The sequence below is a fragment of the Mya arenaria genome, chromosome 10 (assembly GCF_026914265.1).
Source record: "Mya arenaria isolate MELC-2E11 chromosome 10, ASM2691426v1".
Classification (NCBI taxonomy): Eukaryota; Metazoa; Mollusca; class Bivalvia; order Myida; family Myidae; genus Mya; species Mya arenaria.
In genome coordinates this window covers 25,986,240-26,012,858 of record NC_069131.1, presented here as the reverse complement: position 1 = coordinate 26,012,858, position 26,619 = coordinate 25,986,240, and the positions used below count along the sequence as shown (strand labels likewise).

General features: G+C 37.1%; 2 protein-coding genes across 7 annotated transcripts in view; one reads left to right on the top strand and one right to left on the bottom strand.

Annotated features, from left to right (window-relative positions):
- Positions 1-24,010, top strand: part of LOC128205681 (uncharacterized) — a 33,661-nt gene extending 9,651 nt beyond the window's left edge. For 2 of the 6 annotated variants that reach the window (XM_052907531.1, XM_052907530.1), the window contains exons 2-9: positions 462-1,054; positions 7,763-7,817; positions 8,356-8,502; positions 8,918-9,085; positions 9,865-10,009; positions 10,216-10,364; positions 18,831-19,219; positions 19,855-24,010. In XM_052907531.1, the coding sequence (XP_052763491.1) occupies positions 719-1,054; positions 7,763-7,817; positions 8,356-8,502; positions 8,918-9,085; positions 9,865-10,009; positions 10,216-10,364; positions 18,831-19,219; positions 19,855-21,612 (3,147 nt within the window). In that variant the 5' untranslated portion in view covers positions 462-718 and the 3' untranslated portion in view covers positions 21,613-24,010. Of the gene's footprint in view, positions 1-6; positions 1,055-7,165; positions 7,283-7,762; positions 7,818-8,355; positions 8,503-8,917; positions 9,086-9,864; positions 10,010-10,215; positions 10,365-18,830; positions 19,220-19,854 lie in introns of those variants that run through there. The other 4 variants (XM_052907532.1, XM_052907529.1, XM_052907534.1 and 1 more) reach the window with 4 other exon arrangements.
- Positions 24,011-25,306: 1,296 nt separating this feature from the next.
- On the bottom strand, positions 25,307-26,281 carry LOC128204519 (uncharacterized). The gene has a single exon (XM_052905933.1). It carries the CDS (start codon positions 26,279-26,281, stop codon positions 25,307-25,309), a length of 975 nt encoding a protein of 324 aa, XP_052761893.1.
- Between the last annotated feature and the right edge of the window lie 338 nt (positions 26,282-26,619).

Here is a 26,619-nt window from a genome sequence, read left to right as displayed (position 1 = left end):
TTTCTATTATAATATTCACATGAAAACGAGATGATTAAGAGAATTATAACAGATCATATGAACATATTTGGGATTTGATTTACCTTATTTAACTTTAGTGGGAGGTAAAACAGTATTTCGGGTTTAGTTCTAATGTGCCTTATTTCTTAACACAGAACACACAGCATGATTATTTTTTCAAATTAATTCTATTTGGTGTGAATGTAATTATAGTATCATGTCTTTAGGCTCATTTTTAATAATAACTTAATAAATTCAGGCATGCTTGGCGGAAAATGTATATTGAGTTATAAGAATGCTGTCAAAAACTGATGGAGTTTGGCAAGTGACTATTTTTAGAAATGTTACAGGAAAAAATGATTTTTGAAAATATATAATGTTGAAAAAGACAAAAACTTGTCACATATATTTCTAGTTTTTTACTGTTTTTATTGAATGTGCTGTTGTTGTTTTTTCAAAAGCTTTTATATTCGAATTTAACGGAGGACAAAATAAGAGTAAAGTAGGAGTAAAAACATTGGATTATTTATAATACGGGATTGAAGATATTAAAAAGATTTTTAAAGGTTTAAAAAAGAAGAAAAAAGTAAAAAAAAAAATGTGTTTTCGGTGACATGGGGATTTTAGGAATTTTTGGAGTTTACATACATGTAAAAACATCTGAAGAAAAGGTGTGAAAGGAAATAAACGTTTTACTGTTATACAAATAAAAAAGAAAATGAAGGATAAGGTTAAAAAGAAGCTGCTAAAATGTATGAGTTTTACGACCAGAAAACCAAAACCGCCAGTGGAACGACGCCATTCAGTGAACATGGATGGACATGACTTTTCCGAGAAGGACTATGAACCAAACGAAGCGACTAGCGACTCAGTTTCTAACAAATCAAAACCACCGTCAGTGAAACGGCAGAACTCTATAAGACTGTCGAAGAAATCAGACAGCGCTTTAAGCACAGGAACTTCTGAAATTTCTACAAAATCGCGTTTAAGAGCGGCAGCAAAGGCTGTCAATTTAATTGGTAATTTGCACGCGTCTGAACCTACATATTTTCAGGTAAGAGGACACATACTTTGGCAAACTTTTATATCCTGTTCCGAAATTTCAGACATTTATAAAATTTAATAATGTTTATTTACGACATAAGGTAATGTGGCCTAACGTTCGAACCAAAAACCAAAAAAAAAAAACACTGATATAATTCTGAAATATGTACATATTAATTAAAATACCACGCAGGAATATATAATAAGCGTTAAAAGCATCTTCTTTCAACTTTTATTACATTATTTAAAACTGGATAAAAAAAGTTGTTTGAACAAGCCTAACATACTTAAATGTCCGATTCTTTCGGGTGTAAGGACAAGTTTTGGTCCCGTATAACATGATCAAGTTCATGGCACTGTTTTTTATACCACGCAGGAATATATAATTAACGTAAAAGGCATCTTCTTTCACCTTTAATTACATTATTTAAAACTAGATAAAAAAAGTTGTTTGAACAAGTCTAACATACTAAAATGTCCGATTCTTTCGGGTGTAAGTTTTGGTCCCGTATAACATGATCAAGCTCAGCGCACTAATTTTTATTTAGTTTATATTGTGTAATAATCTCTTTTTAAAGAATTTTGAGGCTTTTACAGGAACTGATATATTGGATAAATAAGATAAACTACTGTTTGTTATGTAAACTCATATTTCAGTAGGTAGTCTTACTAAACGAAATAAGATACACAAACGAGTTACGCTTAAGAATGTTTAAGAAACAGGGGCATTGTCTACTTGAGTGATGCAAGACCGAAAACACTCTTTGCTAATATGGCTCACGTGTGAGCTACATTTGTCACGTGTGAGCTATATTTGTCATCGTGTGAGCTATATTTGTCACGTGTGAGCTATATGCGTCACCTGTGAGCTATATTTGTCACCGTGTGAGCTACATTTGTCACGTGTGAGCTATATTTGTCACGTGTGAGCTATATGTGTCACCGTATGAGCTATATTTGTCACCGTGTGAGCTACATTTGTCACGTGTGAGCTTAATTTGTCACGTGTGAGCTATATTTGTCACGTAAGATAAATGTGTCACGTGTGAGCTATATTTGTCACGTGAGCTAAATGTGTCATGTGTGAGCTATAATTGCCACGTGTAAGCTTTATATGTATGTAAATCATGACAAGGTGAGTTACATGCAAACATGTAGGCCCACTTATTCCGCATATAGCTATTATAAGTTTAAATGTTGAGTTCGCTATATCCGAGTTCTACTCTTATATTTTAGTATAACAACCATACCTCTATGCTGCATTGTTACTGAATTACTTCCCTTGATTAGAAAAAAATGATTAAGCAGAATTTAAAGTAATTATCAATGGCAAAATATGTTTGACTCATGCACTAACAAGAACCATACCTCTGTTGCTCACGTACCATTTTCTCCGTATATAGCTCACCTTGTCACGAGCTGATACGTATATAGCTCACATTGCGCATATAGCTCACATCTGACGTATAAAGCCCACACATGACTCATTTAGCTCAGGCGTGACGCATGTAGCTCACACAAGACGCGTCTAGTTCACATGTGACGCATTTAGCTCACACAAGACGCGTATAGTTCACACAAGACGCATTTAGCTCAGGCGTGACGCATGTAGCTCACACAAGACGCGTATAGCTCACATGTGACGCATTTAGCTCACACAAGACGCGTATAGTTCACACATGACGCATTTAGCTCAGGCGTGACGCATGTAGCTCACACAAGACGCCTATATCTCACACGTGACGCATTTAGCTCACACGTGACGCAAAAAGCTCACATCTGACGCACATAGCTCACACGTGGCGCAGAAAGCTCACATGTGGCGCATGTAGCTCACACGGGACGCAAATAGCTCACATCTGACGCACATAGCTCACACGTGGCGCGTATAGCTCACACGTGGCGCATATAGCTCACACGTGGCGCATCTAACTCACACGTGGCGCATATAGCTCACACGTAACGCGTATAGCTCACACGTGACGCGTATAGCTCACACGTGACGCGTATAGCTCACATGTGACGCGTATAGCTCACACGTGACGCGTATAGCTCACATGTGACGCATGAAGCTTACACGTGGCGCATATAGCTCACACGAGGCGCATAAAGTTCACACTTGACGCATAAAGCTCACACGTGGCGCGAATAGCTCACACGTGACGCATATAGTTCACACTTGACACATAAAGCTTTCGCGTGAGTTATACGCAGAATGAGCTTAAAGCGGTCCTTTAAAATGTAAATGGCACAGAATCACTGGCGTGTAGGTTTAACACAGGAAAGAGATTTTCTACAAATAAACAATATTTCGATGATTTGTTTTCTGTTTTTTTCTAAGATTGATTATTTTTTGGAATGATGGATTGATTGATTGATTATTTGTTTGTTTGATTGATTGATTGATCGAATGATTGAATGAATGATTGATTGAAAACGGGATTATCCAGGATCTTAACTTTTTGTTTAACATCGATTTGTGTTTGTTTTCTTTGATACTTGTGTTTCCTAAGCATATTTGCATACCCTGCCTTGGGTAAATATATCCATAGTGGCTTTAAATAGGAAGTGTTTAACGTCGATAAGTGGGTTGTGTGTTTGGTATTTAATTCATTAGTTGGAAAAAATTTCTTTAACTGTTCGGCCACACCAAATTAACGTTATGTTTCTCGGATTTTCACCCAAAAAAATGTTTGAGCGAGCGAGCGAAAAAATACAATTTCGTCAGTTTTTATAAAACCAGAGTGAAGAACGAAAATATATTTTTCTTATAATCAATATAATTATGAAGGATTGTTCAATATAATTGCCCTTTAACCAATTTGAATGCAATCTTGAACTGAACCTCTACTGGACAATGGAAAAAGTGGTTCATCATCATCATCATCATCATCATCATCATCATCATCATCATCATCATCATCATCATCATCAATAAAGTCATCATCATCATCATCATCATCATCATCATCATCATCATCATCATCATCATCATCATCATCATCGCCTATTATACGCTTATTTTCGCTCTTACCCAAATAACTTAATAACAGATAACACAATATAAACAGGAAAAGTGGTCACATGGCAAATGTCTTTTAAAATCACAAGATTAAAGCTAATCGCTCTTTAAACGTGTTCTAACCTTCAAAAATTAATTGGACTGGTGCAGAATAACCTGTACTTTTTGTCAAGTTCAATTTAAGTGACAATGGGCTCAGCCATTTGGAAGTCATTGTAAATCTGTACGAGTCATTAAAAATGAACTTTCTGTTAAATATATGTGATCGATAGTCATATGCTTGATACTCGACAACTTTTTTCGTATGAAAATCTCCTAAATTAGCATATACTATATTTTCGAAATGTTTGTCAGGGGTATATCAGCCATTATGTCCGTGGTGTATTTAAGCTCGGTAAGAAATGCGCTATATTGTATATAACCATGCTCTTTTGTTTATTTTAAGATTTAAATTGACGGTTTTTAATTACATGATTTCTTTCTACTTATTTGCTATTGTTATCCCCCTAGATCTCCCCTCACATTTTCTACCTATCTGCTATTTGTATCTCCCCTTACATTTTCTACCTATCTGCTATTTGTATCTCCCCTTACATTTTCTACCTATCTGCTATTTGTATCTCCCCTTACATTTTCTACCTATCTGCTATTTGTATCTCCCCTTACATTTTCTACCTATCTGCTATTTGTATCTCCCCTTACATTTTCTACCTATCTGCTATTTGTATCTCCCCTCACATTTTCTACCTATCTGCTATTTGTATCTCCCCTTACATTTTCTACCTATCTGCTATTTGTATCTCCCCTCACATTTCCTACCTATTTGCTATTTGTATCTCCCCTTACATTTTCTACCTATCTGCTATTTGTATCTCCCCTCACATTTTCTACCTATCTGCTATTTGTATCTCCCCTTACATTTTCTACCTATCTGCTATTTGTATCTCCCCTCACATTTTCTACCTATTTGCTATTTGTATCTCCCCTTACATTTTCTTCCTATCTGCTATTTGTATCTCCCCTTACATTTTCTACCTATCTGCTATTTGTATCTCCCCTTACATTTTCTACCTATCTGCTATTTGTATCCCCCCTTACATTTTCTACCTATCTGCTATTTGTATCCCCCCTTACATTTTCTACCTATCTGTTATTTGTATCTCCCCTTACATTTTCTTCCTATCTGCTATTTGTATCTCCCCTTACATTTTCTACCTATCTGCTATTTGTATCTCCCCTTACATTTTCTACCTATTTGCTATTTGTATCTCCCCTCACATTTTCTACCTATCTGCTATTTGTATCTCCCCTTACATTTTCTACCTATCTGCTATTTGTATCTCCCCTTACATTTTCTACCTATCTGCTATTTGTATCTCCCCTCACATTTTCTACCTATCTGCTATTTGTATCTCCCCTCACATTTTCTTCCTATCTGCTATTTGTATCTCCCCTTACATTTTCTACCTATCTGCTATTTGTATCTCCCCTTACATTTTCTTCCTATCTGCTATTTGTATCTCCCCTCACATTTTCTACCTATCTGCTATTTGTATCTCCCCTTACATTTTCTACCTATTTGCTATTTGTATCCCCCCTTACATTTTCTACCTATGTGCTATTTGTATCCCCCCTTACATTTTCTACCTATCTGCTATTTGTATCCCCCTTACATTTTCTACCTATTTACTCTCATCCCTCACCCCTACAAATAAGTTTTAGGCATATGAACTCGTTCTTCTCTGCCCTCAAACTGTGTGTCTTCGACTCCTCGTATGGTCTTAAACCTGAAAGCATTTCCTACAAATGACCACCCTGACAAGGGAAGCGTTTGTTCTTCACCAAATTTGTCTAGAATTATGACCCTTTGTCATTTATTATACAAACCCCGTTATCTCGAAGTCACAGGGACCGGTGAAAATACCTCGAGCCTAGGAACATTTAAGCCAAGCGGGAATGCTTACATTCAGTTTAAAGAAATTGGTTTTTAACATCAAGTTCGAGCCAACAAGGAGTTCGAGCCAAACGAGTTCGAGCTAACGGGGTTCGACTGTAGTTTTATAGTGTATTCAAATGCATAAAAGTCATGAGCCTATGAGCATTCATCAATGTAATTCATAATATATATAATTATATACAAATATGTCAATCGATCGTTGGTCACAATACGTATGAACATAATAAATGTATACTTATTTATGCTAACAAGTCACTAACAAAACATAAAGTTTGCATATAAAGTACACATAGTATATTATATAATCAAAGTGAGTCGACCGTTGTTCAAACATTATAATGTATTATGTAACATGTTCATAAATATAAAAATAAGTTTTTAAGTATAAAAGCCTTGCGGATAATCAAAGCTAATTTCCCTGTAAAATGTTTGGGTATATTTTGTCTATTCCAATAGTGTTTATATACGCATTGTCCTCATTATATAAAGATAAGATTAGTGTCTTAGACTTGTCACTGTCTTCGACATTCACCCCTTTTCTGGCGTGTTCGTGCCGTTTTTGCAAAATGTTGCGTAAGTCGTTCTTTTGTTCGAATTGATGACCTTATAATAGTTCGCCAGTTAAGTCAGTATTTATAATATAAGATATGCTGTTTATCCGTGTGTAATTGCCTTGTGAAAGCTACTGAAAAGGTTTTACTATACCATAAACAATTGTTTATTTTGTTGAAATCACATTTCAAACTGTGAACAAAGCCAGCCAATATTATTCAACTTCTTCCCATTGTCGCTGTTATTATTGTTAAACCCATAAAAAATAGTCGCAGGCGTTCAGGGGCGTATTTAGGCAAACTCAAGTGCGGGCGTTCAAATCAATTTTAGTTCCCCCCGAATGGACAAGTGCTTGATTTTCAAAATCAGGAATCAAAATTCAAGTCTAAATTATAAAAATAATTTATTGCTTTTTGAATGTTATTATTTCAAAATGTCCCTACGGATGGGAACTACCCTCTTTAACATATTGGTGCCGAAACAATGGTATAGACACTACGAGCGAATATTTATAAATGAATAAGATACGCCCCTGAACTTGGCAATAAAATGTACCCGGCCAAATTGCATATAATAAAAGAACAGATATACTTAAGTTGGATGTTTTGAATTCCATCCGTCTGTGCCATGGATACTTTTGCGTGGAGTTTATGAATTAATTTATGGAAAAATATGGACTTATTGTGATATTCGCTATTTATGCCATGGTATTGTGTACATAGTATACATCTCTAAACGGCTATGAAATATGCTCTTAAAAATAGAAATAAAACGATAAAAAAAAAATACGAGTATAATATATAAAATTTGATAGTTAAATGTAATAAAATTACTTCATACTGACCCATTGCTGGAAGGAGTGGGGCTGACACCTCCCCGTAAATTGTAGAAGTTTATTATGTATATAATAGGACAATTCATGTTAAATATAATAAATATAAAATGGGCGTACACTAAAATACAATGAATGAGCCCATTTAGTTCGACAAGCCCTATTTCACTCTTAGAATAAACCTTTTGTCAGTTCCCGGTGAAGATGGCGCACATCCTCTTCCTCTATCGTTAAACTTTAAAGCTGGAATACGGGCATAAAATAAAAGTGGAAACGCTAGAATACGGCAAAAGACACTTAACACTTTAGGCATCTTCTAGGCATTATACTTAATTTGATAACCATATATTTTCAGGAACCTAAACAGGCAGAAGATCCGTACACTGTTCTGAAGACCCAAGCCTGCGACGGTATGTTACTTGCAATTATAATAGATTACATAATAGTAAATGCAAATATCAATGTCACCAGTCTAAAAAAAGAGAAAAATACGTTTAAGGGCTTTTACCTGTATAATCGTTATGTTTCAATCTTAACGTCGCTTGCGTATCATGGCAGACATGCAGGACCAATGTTGTCCGTATAGTCGTCTTCGTTGGCGTCTGCGCCGTTGTTGACCTAGCAAAGGAATAACAACTAAATTCAAAATGTTTTGCTTTTCAATGTCCATGCTTTTTCAAAGGAGGGATCTTTATTGGGTCGGGTTTTTCTATTTTTAGCCTATATTGTATAAAGGTTATATATGTTTGTTTCAGTGTTTCAAACCTGACAGTGAAACACACATTTTTTTTCTTTTTTATTATATTCTTTAAAGGAAATAAAAATGTATAAACTTTCAGAGAAACCATATGGTCGCGCAAAATATTACTTCAAAATTTGGTTTTAAAAATAAGGGGACATATTCTAGTTTTTCAACTCTGTCTAACATTGTTATTGTTGTTTTTTCAGCCATACGCAATGCATTCAGTTTGGCATTTCCGGAAGGGGAAGAACTCAAGCTGAATATTGACAATGCGTTTCCCTTGCTTAAGTCCCTTGGATTTAACCCCCACGTTGAGAAAGTGGTAGATCTAGTCAGAGAATCGGGCATAGAATGTAAGTATTGCTGTAGTTATTTTTCTTTTCAAAATGACGGGATGGTGATGATGATGATGATGATGATGATGATGATGATGATGATGATGATGATGATGATGATGATGATGATGATGATGATGATGATAAAGACGGTGATAAAGATGATGATGATGGTGATGGTGATGGTGGTGGTAATGATGATGATGATCATGATGATGATGTTGATGTTTATGATGATGGTGATTAAGATGATGAATGATGATGATGATGATAATGATGATGATGATAATGATGATGATGATGATGATGATGATGATGATGATGATGATGATGATGATGATGATGATGATGATGATGATGATGTCAATGATGATAATGATAATGATGATGATGATGATGATGATGATGATGAATCGTAAATTATTATTTACAGCATTTGGGGAGATCGATCCTACGGAATTTGAAACTGTAGTGCTTGGTCTAGTCCAGACTAAAGATGCAGAACTATGGGATAAACGCCTGGAGGAAAAACAACGTCAACACGATCTTCGGGAGGCGGAGAAGGCGAAAAAAGAGGCGGATCTTATAAAACTAGAAGCAGGTATGAACGAGTGAAATGGTGCATTATGATTGCTCTTAATTTAAACAACGAGTGACTCTGAGTCTCATTTGGGAATATTAATTAAGATATTCCAGATAAAACTATAAGTAACGTCCATGGCCGCTCGTGTAAGACTGAGGGTAGGGTGTTTTGTGGAAACGAGGTTTACCGAGTGAACAAGTTGCGCGAGGGTTGGGATAAACATATCTTACACGATCGGCCATGGTGGGTGCGTTTTCTCCCAACTCAGTAAAACAAAATAGTGAAGAAGTATTAAAAAAATACATAAGGGTGCTTTTTGATCTTTCCCCGTGGTCAAAATAAGGATTTCCGGTATGATCAAATTTTTGGATCTACTTATTTGGGGTGGGTGAAAAGCTAATGCGCGTATAGGTTAATTGGTTTTGTTATAACGATGCTTATCCCAGATCTTTCCTTCTGTGACAGTATTCGGATTGAAGTCGGGCATGTTGATGGAAGGCCTGTTTATTAATACCAAACGTAAAACTTAAAAAGTACTTAAAGTAGTATTATAAAATATTATATTTAAAGTGAAGGTGCAAGTAATTAAATGTTTGTTTCTATAATTTATACGCTCGTTTGTTTCCTCCACCGCTCTTGGATTTCACCATTTTTTATCCAATCTTTATTAAACTTTGGTCAGAATGTTAACAGGCATATTAACTTTGACAACTTCGATAAGAACATAATCAATGTAGTAACTCATGCTTTCTGACCCTTTAATTGTCAACATTTGATGCATTATTTTCCCCATTCAGATCGGCGGCGGGCGGGATTTGACGTGGAGGAGGTGGAAACCGACGAGTTTGAGGAGTTCGAGCGGCGGCGGCAGGAGGAGGCGGCCCTCCTCGCGCGTGAGGCCCGGGAGGATCAGCTTTATGACAACATGCAGATGGCCTTTAAGTACGTCGGATGGCTTGCCATGTTCATTATGCTTAAAGAACCACCTTTTTATAATGATTGGTTTTTGGTTATATTCAAGAGAAAGTTCCACCAAAGCCCAATGATTCAATAAGCAAATTTGAATTCTCCAGGCTTATCAGCTCGGGCGGTGGCGGCGTGACATCTACGAGCAAAATTATTAAATTTTTAACTTGATTTTTCTCCAGGTTCATCGACTCAGACGGCGACGGCGTGATATCTACAAGCGATGTTTACAACCTTATGATGGGGCTGGGCGAAATGTTGACGGACGACGAACTCTTCGGCATGGTGAACGTGGTTGACCTTGACTGTGACGGCAAGGTCACGTTTGATGGTAAGATATTCTCCTGTATCCATGCATTTTAGCTCGTCTGTCGACGTTGCTACTCTTGGTTGTTGTTGTTTTTGTTGTTGTTGATGTTGTTGTTGTTGTTGTTGTTGTTGAACAAAAATCATAACTCGTAGTAGTAGTAGTAGTAGTAGTAGTAGTAGTAGTAGTAGTAGTAGTAGTAGTAGTAGTAGTAGTAGTAGTAGTAGTAGTAGCAGCAGTAGCAACAGCAGCAGTAGTAGTAGTTGTTGTTGTTGTTCATGTTGTCGTCGTTGTTGCTGTTGTCGCCGTCGTTGTTGTTTCTGATATATTGCCATTGTCTTGCTGTCGTCGCCTGCGCCGTCGGTTTCGCCGTGCAATAGCTCAAAAACCGTTGAAGATATTCGCACGAAACTTACTGGGTATGCTACCAGTGATAATATATACACAACGTGCTTAGCAAGTTATTAAACTATTCGATAATTGTTGAGGTATACCTCTTGATCAACGAGCTATGGCAGCCGCTGATGGCGCTCATGTCTCCGCATTACAGTCGAACCCCGTTGGCTCTAAGAGACCGGCGAAAATACCTCGAGCCTCGGAAATTTCCAGCCAAGCAGAAATGCTTAGCTTTGGTTTAAAGAAAGCGGTCCTTTACATCAAGTTCGAGCCAACGAGGAAATTCGAGCCAAGCGAGTTCGAGCTAACGGGGTTCAACTGTATTTGCATGATATACTTTTGTTTCCATTCAATTCAAATTTTAATCCTTCCGGGAAAAAAAACAAATATTTAAACACCTACGCGGATCATACGTAATACATGAATATACACGTAAGTTGAAAAGGACTTTAAAAAAGTGTTATCCGTTATTTTTAGTTTTTGTTACGAAATACAATATTAAGGAGATTATCAACGGCTGTACAATGATGTAAATAAATATTTATTGACATTTGAATGCGTAAACTCTAAGCCTATTAAGTCGCACTTAATTCACACGGCAAATCTACAATCGGAGATCAAATGATTTTATTAATCTCATGTTAACACGATACTTACAATAGCCTGTAGTTTGCGCTGATGAAAGATATCTTTGTAGGGAAATGTGTGGCCTTTTATCAGTTAATATGACAGTATAATTTGCTGAATAACGCTCAGTGGATAGAAGCAAACTATGTTTATGTTTTCCTAGCATACATATACTATACACACAGTATAGTTTAGAATATATATATGCTAGTAAAACATAAAATAGTTTGCTTATGTCCACTGTGAATAACTCTAGCATTTTGATATGAGAACCGGTTCCCATACTTTAACATAATGCACCAGTCAATTGTAACCACGCCTCCGGTCCTGGGAATAGCGGGGACTTTGGCATTCGGTCTAGCCAAGTCCGGGTAAAATCAACGCCCTGCGGACACAACTGCTGGTAAAATCCCCGCCAAATGCCCCCGCACCACAGGGACCCTAGGTAAGGCCCATACCCCACTATTTTTGGTGCGAAGACAGGACACTGCAGGGCCACCTGGAAGGTAAAACACGGCCCATTTTCCCGGCTATCCCCGGTATACCCCCGGATGTTGGGGGCCATGGTTACAATTGACAGGTGCATAATGCAATTAGTAGCAGAACAAGTGTTTTAAACGCAAAAGTATCAGTGTTAACATATTTGCTGGTGAACATGTACGTTTATAATTCCCTGTTTGCATTTAAACATTAAGGTAAAAAATACATCATTAAATTAAATTTTGAATTTAAGGATCCCCCCCCCCCCCTGCCAACACTTTAAGCCAAATAATTTTGGTTCTGCGAGAGGCGCGCAAGTCAAAAGTTTACGCCCTTAAGTTACATCCCCTCTAACGTCAAATACTGGATCCGTCCCTGCTAACTACAGCAATAGTTGTATAACTTAGTGTGATGTAAGGCATTTCTTTAATCAATCCCATCTTACTATACGGCGTTTATTGTATGTACAGATGTATACATTGTCAAAATATAATATCTCATTTAAGAATATTATATTAATCATTGTGATTATAATAAAATTTATCAACAGAAATCATTTGAATCGTTGACTGGCCACATTTTGGCACACTTGCTATGGGAAAATATCGGAATCCAATATAATATACACACCCATCATTAAACAAATATTGTTTAAAGTGTCTTTTAATCAATTTGCTTAATTAAATTGTTTCCATATATTTGCTTAGTTCAAGTTAGATATCTTCTAAATTACATTGATTTACGATTTGTATTTGTTTTCATTCTGGACTATAAATCAGGTATTGTTTGTTTTGTTATAACATGGTTTGATGGTGAAAATATCATTTATACCATGCAATATATAACATAAAATGTAACACAAATTAAACACGCTGATAAGTAGTACACTATTATGTGTATCTATGTATATGAATATATACATTATATATTCTAAAACTGTATTACTTGGCCTTATATATGTGTTTATTTTTCCAAAGCACATACTCGTCATGCAAACTGAGTGCAGTACTATCAGGTTACCACGTTAACGCACTACTTATATTATGTCAAAATGAAATATATAGCTAAACATTAAAAATAGCATGTGTATGTAACATATACATTTTTACGTTGAGCCATTTTTTGAAGTTGTGAAAAAGTGAATGATTTGGGCTGAAACGGATTTTGAACTGAGATATATATTTCCAACTTATCTGAAATTACTCCTGCATTGTCTTGATAGTGCCGGTTTTGGTTTCGATATTGAGCTGATTGAAATATCCTGTAATTACTCATGCATTGTCTTGATAGGGTTGTCTTTGCTAATTTATTTTATCTCGATTTTGAATCACTCTCCGTTTCGTGTATAGAAATCATCAGAACTAATGACCTTACTGAAAGGTCATGTGAACGTTCATTTTCTAAGGATTATACCCACGACCTCAAGGTTGAGAGATGGACACCTACACCACTAGACCATTCTCACCCTATAAGCGAATGAACCAACAACCTCTGAAGTGAATGGCAGAAACCTATACCACTCTCACCCTGGTAGGAAATGAAACCACGACCTCTAGGGTAAAAGGAAGACACCTGTACTACTAGACCCCCCCCACCCTGGTAGGGAATGAAACCACGACCTCTTGGTGAGAGGCAGACACTTATACCACTAGACCCCCCCCCACCCTGGTAGGGAATGAAACCACGACCTCTTGGTGAGAGGCAGACACTTATACCACTAAACCCCCCCCCCCACCCTGGTAGGGAATGAAACCACGACCTCTTGGTGAGAGGCAGACACTTATACCACTAGACCCCCCCCACCCTGGTAGGGAATGAAACCACGACCTCTTGGTGAGAGGCGGACACCTATAACACTAGACCACTCTCACCCTGGTAGGGAATGAACCCACGACCTCTTGGTGAGAGGCAGACACTTATACCACTAGACCCCCCCCCCCACCCTGGTAGGAAATGAAACCACGATCTATAGGGCGAGAGGCATACACCTATACCACTAGACCACTCTCACTCTGTAAGGAATGGTCCCACGGCCCCTTGGGTGAGAGGCATACATCTACACCATTAGACCACTCTCACTCTGTAGGGAATGAACCCACGACCTCTGGGGTGAGAGGCGGCGGACACCTACGCCACTAGACCACTCTCAACCTGGTAGGGAATTAACCTACAACCTCTGGGGTTAGAGGCGGACACCTACGCCACTAGACCACTCTCACCCTGGTAGGGAATTAACCTACAACCTCTGGGATTAGAGGCGGACACCTACACCACTAGACCACTCTCACCCTGGTAGGGAATTAACCTACAACCTCTGGGATTAAAGGCGGACACCTATACCATAAGACCTCTCTCACCCTGGTAGGGAATTAACCCACAACCTCTGGGGTGAGCGGCGGCGGACACCTACGCCACTAGACCACTCTCACCCTGGTAGGGAATTAACCTACAACCTCTGGGATTAGAGGCGGACACCTATACCATAAGACCTCTCTCACCCTGGTAGGGAATTAACCTACAACCCTCTGGGGTAAGGGGCGGCGGACACTCATTCCACTCGACCACTCTTACTTATCAATCAACCGTAAAGTTTGCCTTTACAAACCGTACATTAAAACCGCCTTTAAATGAAGGTTTTCATTTATACAAATTATCGAAGCGTACGTCATTATAATTGCATTTATTCTTGTAAACAGTTCATTTATAACTTAAATTGCAAATTGCCATTTTGTTCGCATAAATAACGCCTATATGTCCTTTTCAAACGTGTGCCCTGTTTAGTTCATATTAAACAATTCCGTCTGTGAAATCAGACAAAGTGCCGATAACTTCCTTTGAAATAGTTCTTTATTGGAGTCTACTTGTTCAAAACGGAGAGATAAGCAGCCTTTAAATGTCTACAAATGAAGCTTATTTGTTTGTTATCAATTTAACATTGGGTAGCATGCTTTTGATATACAAACAAGACCATTGATAGAGCTGTACAAATTCCAATTTCTGCAAGTCTCAAAGTTCAATCGTGTGTGATATTTCTGAAAAGTTGGCAAATATAGCTCGATGGCCATGAGACTATAGCCTTGTTTGATTTGGAATTAATAATGGAGACTTTCGCCGCCAGGTGTAAGTTATTTTTTAACCGTAATGTTGTTGCTTTTTAAAGTGACACTCTTATTCACAATCAATACATATACATTTATAACAATCATAAATTTTGAGTGATACACCTTCAATTAATAAATAATGCATTTATTGAAAATATTAATTACTGTTAACAAGATTGTAACCGGCGTGTATTTAACAGCTGAAAACGCAAAAATATTAAATGATTGGTGAGTGCTAAAAGATTTACTATGATCTAGTATAGTCGCATAAGGTATAAATACCATGTTTTCTGCACATTTATTTCGAAATTAAACTCGGTATCCTTCATAAGCTCCATTGTTTTCGGCATGTATTTTCCTTTTTGGTATATCAAATCAATTGTTTTAATTATGGTAAATCTTAATTTGGAGTAAGAGTGCATCTTTAACATTTTTGCTATTTTGGCACTGTTGCCAGTATCGGATTGACCGTCGGCACCTTATCGTTTCGTCATTTCTGTTATCGTTATCATCGATGTAGGCCTTCAATTCATTAGCATTGCATGTAATTTTCCTTTGACGGGGTGTCTGATTATTTTGCTTGTATTTTTTAGTTCTTTTGCGTGCTATAGTTTAAGACACGCAGCTGATACGCAAATAAGCAGTTGCGTAATAACATTTTGAAAGGTCAAAGTTTTTTGTCACGCCACCCACCCCCCGAAATTGAAATGAAAACAGAAGGGGGGTGGGGGTGAAGGGATAATATGCTGTCCGTCAATGAATTAATTTCGATCTACGTTATCCCAAATTAGGTGAGAGTGGTCTAGTGGCAATGGTTTCTGCCTATCACGCATGAGGTCGTGGGTTCGATCCCCACCAGGGGGTACTTTCTCATTGCCTCTTAAAATGGGCACCAGTACTGATTTCTGCCCAGGAAACGGACTGATTCTTTAAGCTCAACTTTCGCAACAATCGAGCTTAAATAAATTAGTAAATACAGATCACAGCAAATTGGCACTAGCTACGCGCCTGAGTTTCATGTATTTTATATAAATTGAAAGAGAGAAAATATCAGTCAATATGTTACCGTACATTGACATAGTGTTCTGTTTGTGTATCTTATGCAACGTTAGAATAATCGAAAATCTACAATACAAAACATACAATAAACAACACTCTTTCTTTAATGCATTGATGGCTTTTCACAGATTTCAACATTTCTGACGTAAAAAGTGCTTACCATGCAAAGTTTTTATCACAAACCTAGACGTTTGTGGCAGACACAACCAAAAACAATTAACAACTCAACTCAACTTAAAGTACCTTTTTTTTGATCCAATTCGTCTGACAAATACATGGTTAAAAAGCCATTAGACGATTAGAATATATGTTTGTAACAGTCATGGAGAGAGATGTCTGTTAATGCATTAATTTCTTTGCATAATGAATTGCCATTTAGAACACTTAGCATGAACATTTCACAGAATAAACATCAAATCTATACATATACAAAGCAAAAGAAAATGGAAGAGACATATGTTTAACAATGCTTTAAACAAACATGTGTGATATTAATAAGATTAAAGTAACTCTTATTGCTGTTTGCATGCAAGTATGTATGTATTGAAAGCCCTAAAACGTATTTAATATTTCTTTTACAAACTGGCATGACCCTCATATTCCCCTATGGTAAAGAAAACATTAGCCACATTTCCATTTAGGCATTAATTTGTTTTATTAAATAGGTTATTTTGAAGTTCACACATGCGCACTGGCTAATATAAAGGTATTTGCGCGGTATTTCGCGCTGAACACTAAGAAAGTTAGCATCATTATTGTTGGTCTTCTAAACGACTAGTCAGCGCCGGGTCGCGTCCGACCTGACGACTTTAAATATCTTTCAGAAGACATATTAAAATAAACACTGGCTATTACTTGTAATCGGATGAATAAAAAACTGTACAAATTGGCCTCATTGTACTGCATTTAAAAAAGGGTTAATTATATTCAAAACTGAAAAGAAAAACAGAAATGCCACTTTTAATTTGCTCTCCCGAATTCGCATATATTTTCCAAATTGATTTTTAAAGATCAAAGTTAAAATATCTCATCAACATGTGTAAATAGAAAATAAATACTAGCATTCTTCATATTTAACTTCGACATGAGCAACTACATTTTCGATAAAAAGCCACGCCCCCCCTTAAAGACAAAACGAACTGCTCTGTATAAGGTCTGCAGTATATTCATTTCCATCATTGTAAATGTTATTTACCAAAAGAAACGATCAATATTTTACCAATAGATAAACAGCCACACTTTTGTCAGTTATACAAAAGATGGAATCGGTTCTTTTCATTTTTATCTGTGATAATTGACGGGTAGAAATTTTAATTGATAATTTTGTGGAAAAAAATGAATAATAGTGTGATTTTCACCCATTGAATAGAGTTTCTAAAATAACTCTCTTTATTTACGAGTATTTAAACATTCGGTGTATTTTTAATAAAAGATAAAAGTATGAACAACGTGCGGTGCAAAGGAGGTTTCTTTATTAACAAATGTTAATGTTTAAGTCCGGACGTTTAGGAGTATAAGATATTTCTTCATTTAAAGGCTTTGCAAACCATTCAGTGTCATGCAACTTTTTTGAGATGTGAGTAGATGTATAATATATAGTGTTTAATGTTTAAGTTTGAATATTTGGGATTATAACATAGTTTTTCATTTAAAGGCTTTGCAAACCATTCAGTGTCATGCAACATTTTTTAGAAGCGGGTTTAGATGTTTAATATATATTTTAATGTTTAAGTTCGTAAGTTTGGGATATTTCTTCATTTAAAGACTGCAAACCGTCCAATGTTATATAACTTTTTTGAAATGTGAGTAGTAGATGTATAATATACGTGTATAATATATATATATATATATATATATATATATATATATATATATATATATATATATATATATATATATATATATATATATATATATATATATATATGTATAAATATATATACTGTGCACAATTGATTGTGTTATAGTTATTGTTTATTTCTGCTTTACTAAACCTGCATCGGTATTAAGTAGGCATGCTCGAACCGCTTGTAATAATTAATTATTAAACGACTAAAAGGAACTTGGATCATCGTTGGCGTCGGAAGCTTATTTATTATTTAATCATAATCCGTTAGGTGATTCCGTTCGCGGAAACATGAGCGTAAACACTTAATTTGTTTACAAGGAAATCCGTGCAGATATTCTCATGAAACGAATAACTGTAATTATCAGTTTTAAAACGCATATTGTTCTGTAAGGTGCGTTACTAAGGGATTTTTAAAGCTGCACTCTCACAGTTTTACCTTTTTTTTTTCTTTTTTTTTTTTTCTTTTTTTTTGGGGGGGGTGGGTTTTTTTGGAGGGGGAGGGGGGTCTTGGAATTAGCAATGTTTTGCGTTAATATCTGCAAACCAGTGATAAAAGACTGCGGACATAAGATGAGATCGCAGATGTTCATATTTCCATTCCAAATTTAATGTTTTGTGGGTTAAACCGTTACTAACGGTTTAAGAAAAATGCATAAAACATAAATTTTGAAGCATAAATATGAAAATCTGCGATCTAATCTTTTGTCATCAGTCTTTTATCACTGGTTTGCAGATATTAACCCAAAACTTTGCTTGTTCTAAGACAAAAAATAAAAAAAAAGTTGTCAAAACGTTCAATCTGTGAGAGTGCAGCTTTAATTGTCCATTTATAAAAAGAGGAAAACGGGTACGTGAGCGCTGAAAACCCCTTGTGTTACTCTTGTTTAGCAAATATCATATTGAATATTAAATTGTTACTCTGTATAATCTGAGGCAGAGGTTTTAATACATTTTTTCCATAATTATTTGAACTTTCAGATTTTCGGAAGTTTTTACTGCCACAGTCAGGAGACGAGACACTTATTACATCTCCAGCAGAATTAGCGCAGCGCCTCATTGAAAGCACGGCCCCAGTTAGCGTAGCATACGACACTAAGGCTGAAAACGCTGACAAGGATGCAGACGTTGTAAACGAAAACGTCGGCGAAAACGCAGACGTAATTCCTAATCAAAACGCAGACGATATAAACGGAGGTGGTGTTGAAACAGAATTAGGAAACGGGGAAAAGGAAAAGGAGGAAACAGCGGTCACCTCAGAGGCTGAAGTAGTTACAGAGAAGACTGAAGAAGATACGAAAAAGAAAGCTGACTATCAGCGGAAACGTTCTATGTTGTGGGGGTATACCTCTTCTTCTTCTACAGACACTGTAAGTGTTTGTATTTTGTGACAGTTTTGTGCACTCTTTTTACTGAAATTGGAGTAAATGTTTCGCTTGATGTAAATGATATTAAAGGGGCTATACACCAGATGGTCCCAAAATGGGCAAATACATTATTTCAACAAAACAAGCATATAATTGTCGATACGACCTAGCATGAAGTCGATAATACATCATTTTACATATTTAAAGGAATAGTTTCCTTGATTTAAGGAATATGTAGTAGCTGTCTAAGTTTACCCATTTAAAATAGCGCATAAATTAATGGTTTCCCAGTTTATATTGTGTATAATAAGCATCTGAATGTCACGTGATTAGTACAGATACATAGACAAACCTAGTATTTCGAATTAAAGAAATACGCAAACACTGCGATTCATTGCGTTATACACAGAACACAAGCGTAAACAACATGCTTCATACTTTGTACTAACGTTCTTTTTGGCATTTGATATTAGAAAACGATGTATTCTATGTGATTCCCATGATCAACACACTTAAATACAAGTTTTATTTTAACTCATTGGCAAATGGGAATCTATCTAACAATTGAGAATGGCTCTGGTTTCTACATTTTAAATAGGATGTAAATAGGATTTAACTCTGTAATTTATCGTTTTCAGGTCAAGCGAGAGGATCGTGTGACGTCAGTATCATCTGAGAGCGACAGCGTTTTCTTAGACGCGAAGCAGACTACACCTGATACACCGGAAGTGATAACCGATGATGGCACGCTCGATTGTGCAAATTTAGAAAAACCGGAAGTAGATGATGATAATCGATTAACTGATCCACCGGATACCCCGGGTCAGCTTCTGTTAGACGCTATTAAAGAAGAAGACGAACATTCTAACTATGATGTTGAAAGAAAAGGAGATGAAAAAGAAGTGAATGATAAACATGAACAAAAACCTGATGTTAAACCGGTTTTACACATTGAACATAAGAAGAAATTATTTTCCAGACAAAGTTCGTCTGCTTCTTTGAAAACTAAATTCACTGAAAGTTTTGTTGACTCTGGTGTAGAAACAATGGATTCTGTAAATTGTTCAGAGATGCTTGATCTACCTGACGAATACGATATAGATATGTCAGGGGATGAAACGGAAGAGGCGAAAGCAGCGTCAACATCGCATCCAGCAACAAAGCACTCTGCACGTGCTATTTACGACGATAACCAAGAAGACGAGGACATGGTAGAAGCACACCACGTGCATGAGTCATTGTCACGTGTTAGTTCTACGGAATCTTTAAGCAAACTGGAAGATTTGGAATCAGAAATGCCTACTGAACGAGTAAAAAACTTCGTTAATGAAATAATGCGTATTGATTTACCGAAAAGCCCTACATCCGGGGAATTAAATGTAAAGCTCAAAGAATCGGATCGCTTAACACGTGCGGAGTATTTGCAAAATGCAATTTTGCAGCGTTCTGCCACAGCACCATCATTGACAGTTTCAAAAAGTAACACCGGTCGCCCGGACACTGCCCGTAGATCTGATATTCCTTGCTCACATATTAACATTGACCTGACCCTCGACACAACGCCAAAGGCTAACGTCAGGACGGTCAGACAAGGCAGGGAACGCTCAACAAGTGCGCGATCATCGCGGGACGTTAACGGAACGTCTGTTAGTGTTAGTGTCATTGACCTCATGAAAAATGTATCCAATGATGAAAATAGGTCGCCAGTGTCGGAGCGCTGTCGGTGGCCAACGAGGCTTCTGACACGGCCAAGGTCGCCTCACATGAAAATGCCGTATTCCCAAAGAGAGCAGAAAATTGACTTAAACCTTGGTGGAAGACATATCGAGGCTCATGAGAGAATACCGCTTCCGCAGAGGCGTGCTCAGTCGGCGCATCCCCTCAGTCGCACAACCGCATCGGCAACGTCAAGAACGCCAGCGACGCCAAAACCACCCATTAAGCGTCCACAGACGGCGAGCCTTCCAATGACGTACCGGAAACCGGAACCGAACAAGGAAACAGTGATCCTGTCCGTCCATCCTTTTGCAAACTCAGATGCTCTCTATCCAAACAAAAATCTTTTAACTTCCTACCACCACGGTTTTAAATCAATTTGGCCCACTGGGCGTAAAATTAACTTCATCCAAAATAAGAAACCGTTTGAGTCATTCGAATTAAACTCCTACTCGCGGGCAATCGAAAGAAAGCAGTTCCCATTTAAGACAAAACATAACACCAGCATTAAACAGGCTACTCCTGTTGTTTCTACGGACGAGTCGATGTGTGTAATAGCACACAAGCAACAAGTAATTAAAGGGAACAATACGAAACATTCAGATGATGCTAAAAAGCCGTCAGTTAGGAAATTGTCTTTATACCTAGCAACAGACAGTACGCCAAGAATGGCACGTTGATTTAAAGGTGAATATTCATGAATTTCAGAATAAGAATTTAAAGGTACTCGTTCAAGTTGTATTGGGTCAGGCATCAAAAATAAGGAAGTTGGTGTGAAATGTGAACAAAATGATTATTTCAATGATAAAACATTATCAAAAGTTTAAAATAGAACTTTGTTATTAATAATTGTTAACACTATGTCAGAAAATGCGATTTTGCCGAAATGTTTACGAAACGACAATGAATGAGTTCGGGCTTGGAATTACACACTTTGTTCAAATGAGAATGTGACAAGTGCTGTTTAGTGAAGAAAATAATTCAGTTTTAACAAAGTTATAGATCTTTGCTTACACGAAATCAGTGAATGAGTCCTTTTTTCTAAATTTCTGTGAAACAAAATGGTCCATATAGTTAGTGTACTACAGTGAAACTGCGATAACTCGAACATAATATAACTCAAACAAGCGATAACTCGAACAGGAAAATGACTCGAACATGCGATAACTTAAACAGTTATGCCTCGAATCGGCGATTATTCAGACAGTGACAACTCGAATATGCGATAACTCGAACAGGCGATAACTCAAACAGTGATACCTCGAATAGGCGATTATTCAAACAGTGATAACTTGAACAGTGGTGCCTCAAATAGGCGATAACTCGAACAGTGGTGCCTCGAATAGGCGATTATTCAAACAGTGATAACTTGAACAGTGGTGCCTCAAATAGGCGATAACTCGAACAGTGGTGCCTCGAATAGGCGATAACTCGAAAAGGCGATAATTAGAACATGCGATAACTCGAAAACTGTGGACTGGTGGAGGTGTTTATTTACCTTCGAATTATAGAATATCTAAAATACAACCTGATAGATTTAAAACGAGTGTTTATAACGATGAAATAATTAAATGCCTAAACATATTCAATTTAACATATAGGTATGGATTTTAGTAATGCGTTTATATCCGAGAGCGTTTTAATTCGACTCGAACTCAATATATGAACAAAATCACGAGAGTTGAAAATGACGTTCCGGATCAAAACGCAGCAGTAACAATCCATTTATTATATATACATTACTGGGTTAAAACACTCAAATGACATACTATTTTACAGTATATGGCATTTCAATGATGCTCTATTTGGTTTTATGACATTATTTAGCTGTAGTCAATGCTTCAAAGAAAACTAATACTAGAGATAAAAATATACTTAGTAATTGTTAAAACACAATATGTTGTACTCAACTATTTTTTTTTTGCAGTAGAATATTTTTTTCTTTCGAATCTTCGTCAGAGATTTTAATCAACATATTTTACGAGATATTGTGCTTTTAAAAAGTGAGAAAAATACCTAGATGCGATTTTAAACACCTTTTGGTGGTTTGCGGTAAAAGAGTTAAGGTTGAGATTGACATTTTACTTAAGTATGTTCGTGATATTGAAGCTAGTTCATTCGTGATTGTATCAATCAACATTTTATCACAGTGCATTTACAGTCAAACCCCGTTGGCTCGAACACGTATGGCTCGAAATCATCGTTGGCTCGAACTCGATGTCAAGGACCGATTTCTATATACTAAAAGTAAACATTCCCGCTTGGCTCGATTTTTCCGAGGCTCGAGGATATTTCGCCGGTCCCTGGGAGTTCGAGCCAACGAGGTTCGCTTGTAGTTAATTATTCTCTAGGATAGAATCCGTTAACGACGTCTGAATGGCAGTGTATTTTTGTGAAACCTGTTTGATATAAGTGCTATATTCATCGGCATAGATAAAAATTGCCGTAACACAAGATTTGTTGACAATATTTGTTTATTATACGCACAATTTTGCACGTTTTGGTGTAGCTATAGTTATATTAAATTTGAAAGTGTTGTGTTAAAAACACTTGTGACGAACGTTGGATTTTTCTGTTTGTGTTTCTATGGTTACCTAAAATAACTTCGAATGTCTTGCTAATATTAGGCCATGTACACATTAGCTTAATCGAGTATATTTTTAGACACATTTCTGTTACAGTTATATTTTTTCTATGAGTACCTTAAATAAGTTTGCATTTCTTGTTAATTTTAGCTAATATACATTTTTTGCATGCTTAACAATTGTTTTAGTATGTTCTAGAATTGTTTACGGTTTCAAACATTGTCCCCCTCTCTGTTAACGACAATCGTAACAACTCGGCCATTTCCGGAAAGCTTTGGGATAGACTGTTGGATAGTGGTCGAGGTGTTCCGATTCGGATATTTTGTAGCATAGTGAATTTATCTGCGATACTGTCTGCTGGCGGACATGTTGTGTGTAATTATAGTCACGGTTATGCTTCGACCACAGTATTTATAAAAACAAATAATTGTTATGTTTGAAATTTAGGTTTTGTATGTTAGGTTTCTATTATGAATTAAAGGCTTTGGAAAATGGCAGTTCTTTGTAGTTTGTGTGTACATGTATTTAAAAAGACACAAATTCTTCATTCCAGTATAATCTAGTGTTTTCATCGAACCAATTGGGTACCTGGATCGGGGGGGGGGGGTCTAACGTGTTTTGTGTTTTCCGAATTTTAAGTGAGGGAAATGTGTGATGCGGAATAAAATGGCGGTGTATATGAATTGCTAGAATAGTATACAAGTGTATCTGGTAAGTTATTTTGCATAACAAATACGCGGTACGTTCTCATTGGATAACAAATTGCCTTTTGTGATAAATTGTAACCTGTCTTACAGCTCGCGTCTTAACATTTGTATCAGCACACGCTTATTCTAATTCTGCATCACACAAAAAAGCATAAAACTTCCTCGCCCAACACAAAAGGTGTTTAAACGTAGAAAAATCGGCCGTATAGTGCCCATGTAAGTGAACTAACCGTCGAAAAAAAATATGCAAAAAGTCAAGGGAAAATAGCTAGAATGGTACAAGAATGGTGCACTTTGTATTGCTAGTGTTCAGTTAATTAAATGAAACCCGATATTGGCTGAGGGCGTTTTGATCGTGTGTAGCAAGTTAAGTAAGGCAGTGTTTTCAGGCAACACATTTCCATTTTCTGTTTAATTATCTAATATGACATATAGTTATCTTCCCCTCAGTACCTTACCAATGTTGATAGATTGATCGCCTTGCTTTCAAATTCACATTAACGCTGCAATCTTATGAACGTATTTAGATTGCAGCGTTAATGTGAATTTGAAATATAGTAATTCTGGCCTGCGACCTACAACCTTAAATAGCGATCAGTCTATCACAAACTCAGATGTCATGGTACGAGCATGCAACAATCGCTCACGTCAAGCGACTGCCTTTATAGGAAGTATGGGATCCGTGAGGAATAAAAAAAAATTAATGGTTGATGTCTCGTGCATTGGGTACCACATGCATGGGCAACAATCGACTGACGAGTGCAAATGTGTCTCGAACTCAGACGGCTCGTAGCATTGCTATTAACGAAATTAGACGCTCAGAAGGATTTAGCTTATTTATCCCAGGTCAAGGGAACGCTGTTCTTTACAAGACAAGTCGGTCTTGCACTCGGATGACTTTCGGTTTCACGGTTAAGTAGAAATGAGCTTATTTCAACCCAGGTCAAGCGCATATTTCTAAAAACCGGCGACAAGTGTGTCACGCTCGTGCTATGGGTACGTACATGCAACATAGGCCCACCGCTATTGTAGTAGCAGAAGTGATAGTGCTGATCGCTTTTGCAGTAGTAGAAGTTGAGTACTTATCGCTGGCACAGTAATAGACGTGATAGTGGGGTGATCAGCACTTTCACTTCTACTAATGCGACTTTGATCGGAACTATCACTTCTAAAACTATGACAGCGATCAGTACTATTACGTCTTCTACTGTGACAGCGATCAGTACTATCACTTCTACTAATGTGACAGCGATCAGTATTTTCACTTCTTCTATTGTGATAGCGATCAGTGCTATCACGTCTACTACTGTGAAAGCGATCAGTGCTATCACTTCTACTACTGTGACAGCGATCAGTACTATCACTTCTACTACTGTGACAGCGATAAGTATTTTCACTTCTTCTATTGTGAAAGCGATCAGTGCTATCACTTCTACTACTGTGACAGCGATCAGTACTATCACTTCTACTACTGTGACAGCGATAAGTATTTTCACTTCTTCTATTGTGAAAGCGATCAGTGCTATCACTTCTACTACTGTGACAGCGATCAGTACTATCACTTCTACTACTGTGACAGCGATAAGTATTTTCACTTCTTCTATTGTGAAAGCGATCAGTGCTATCACTTCTACTACTGTGACAGCGATCAGTACTATCACTTCTACTACTGTGACAGCGATAAGTATTTTCACTTCTTCTATTGTGAAAGCGATCAGTGCTATCACTTCTACTACTGTGACAGCGATCAGTACTATCACTTCTACTACTGTGACAGCGATAAGTATTTTCACTTCTTCTATTGTGAAAGCGATCAGTACTATCACTTCTACTACTGTGACAGCGATCAGTGCTATCACTTCAACTACTGTGACAGCGATCAGTACTATCACTTCTACAACTGTGACAGCGATCAGCACTTTCACGTCTACTACTATGACAGCGATCAGTACTATCAATTCTACTACTGTGACAACGATCAGTACTATCACTTCTACTACTGTGACAGCGATCAGCACTATCACGTCTACTACTATGACACCGATCAGCACTATCATGTTTACTACAGTGACAGCGATCAGCCCGTGATTAACACTATCACGTCTACTACTGTGACAGCGATCAGTACTATCACGTCTTCTACTATGACAGCGATCAGCACTATCACGTCTACTACTGAGACAGCGATTAGCACTAGCACGTCTTCTACTGTGACATCGATTAGCACTATCACGTCTTCTACTGTGACAGCGATCAACACTTTCACGTCTACTACTGTGACAGCGATCAGTACCATCACCTCTACTACTGTGACAGCGATAAGTATTTTACTTCTACTAATGTGAAAGCGATCAGTACTATCACGTCTACTACTGTGACAGCGATCAGTACTATC

Excerpts from the sequence above, each read along its gene's own strand:
- LOC128204519 (XM_052905933.1), bottom strand. The coding sequence starts at position 26,281 with ATGATAGTGCTGATCGGTGTCATAGTAGTAGACGTGATAGTGCTGATC.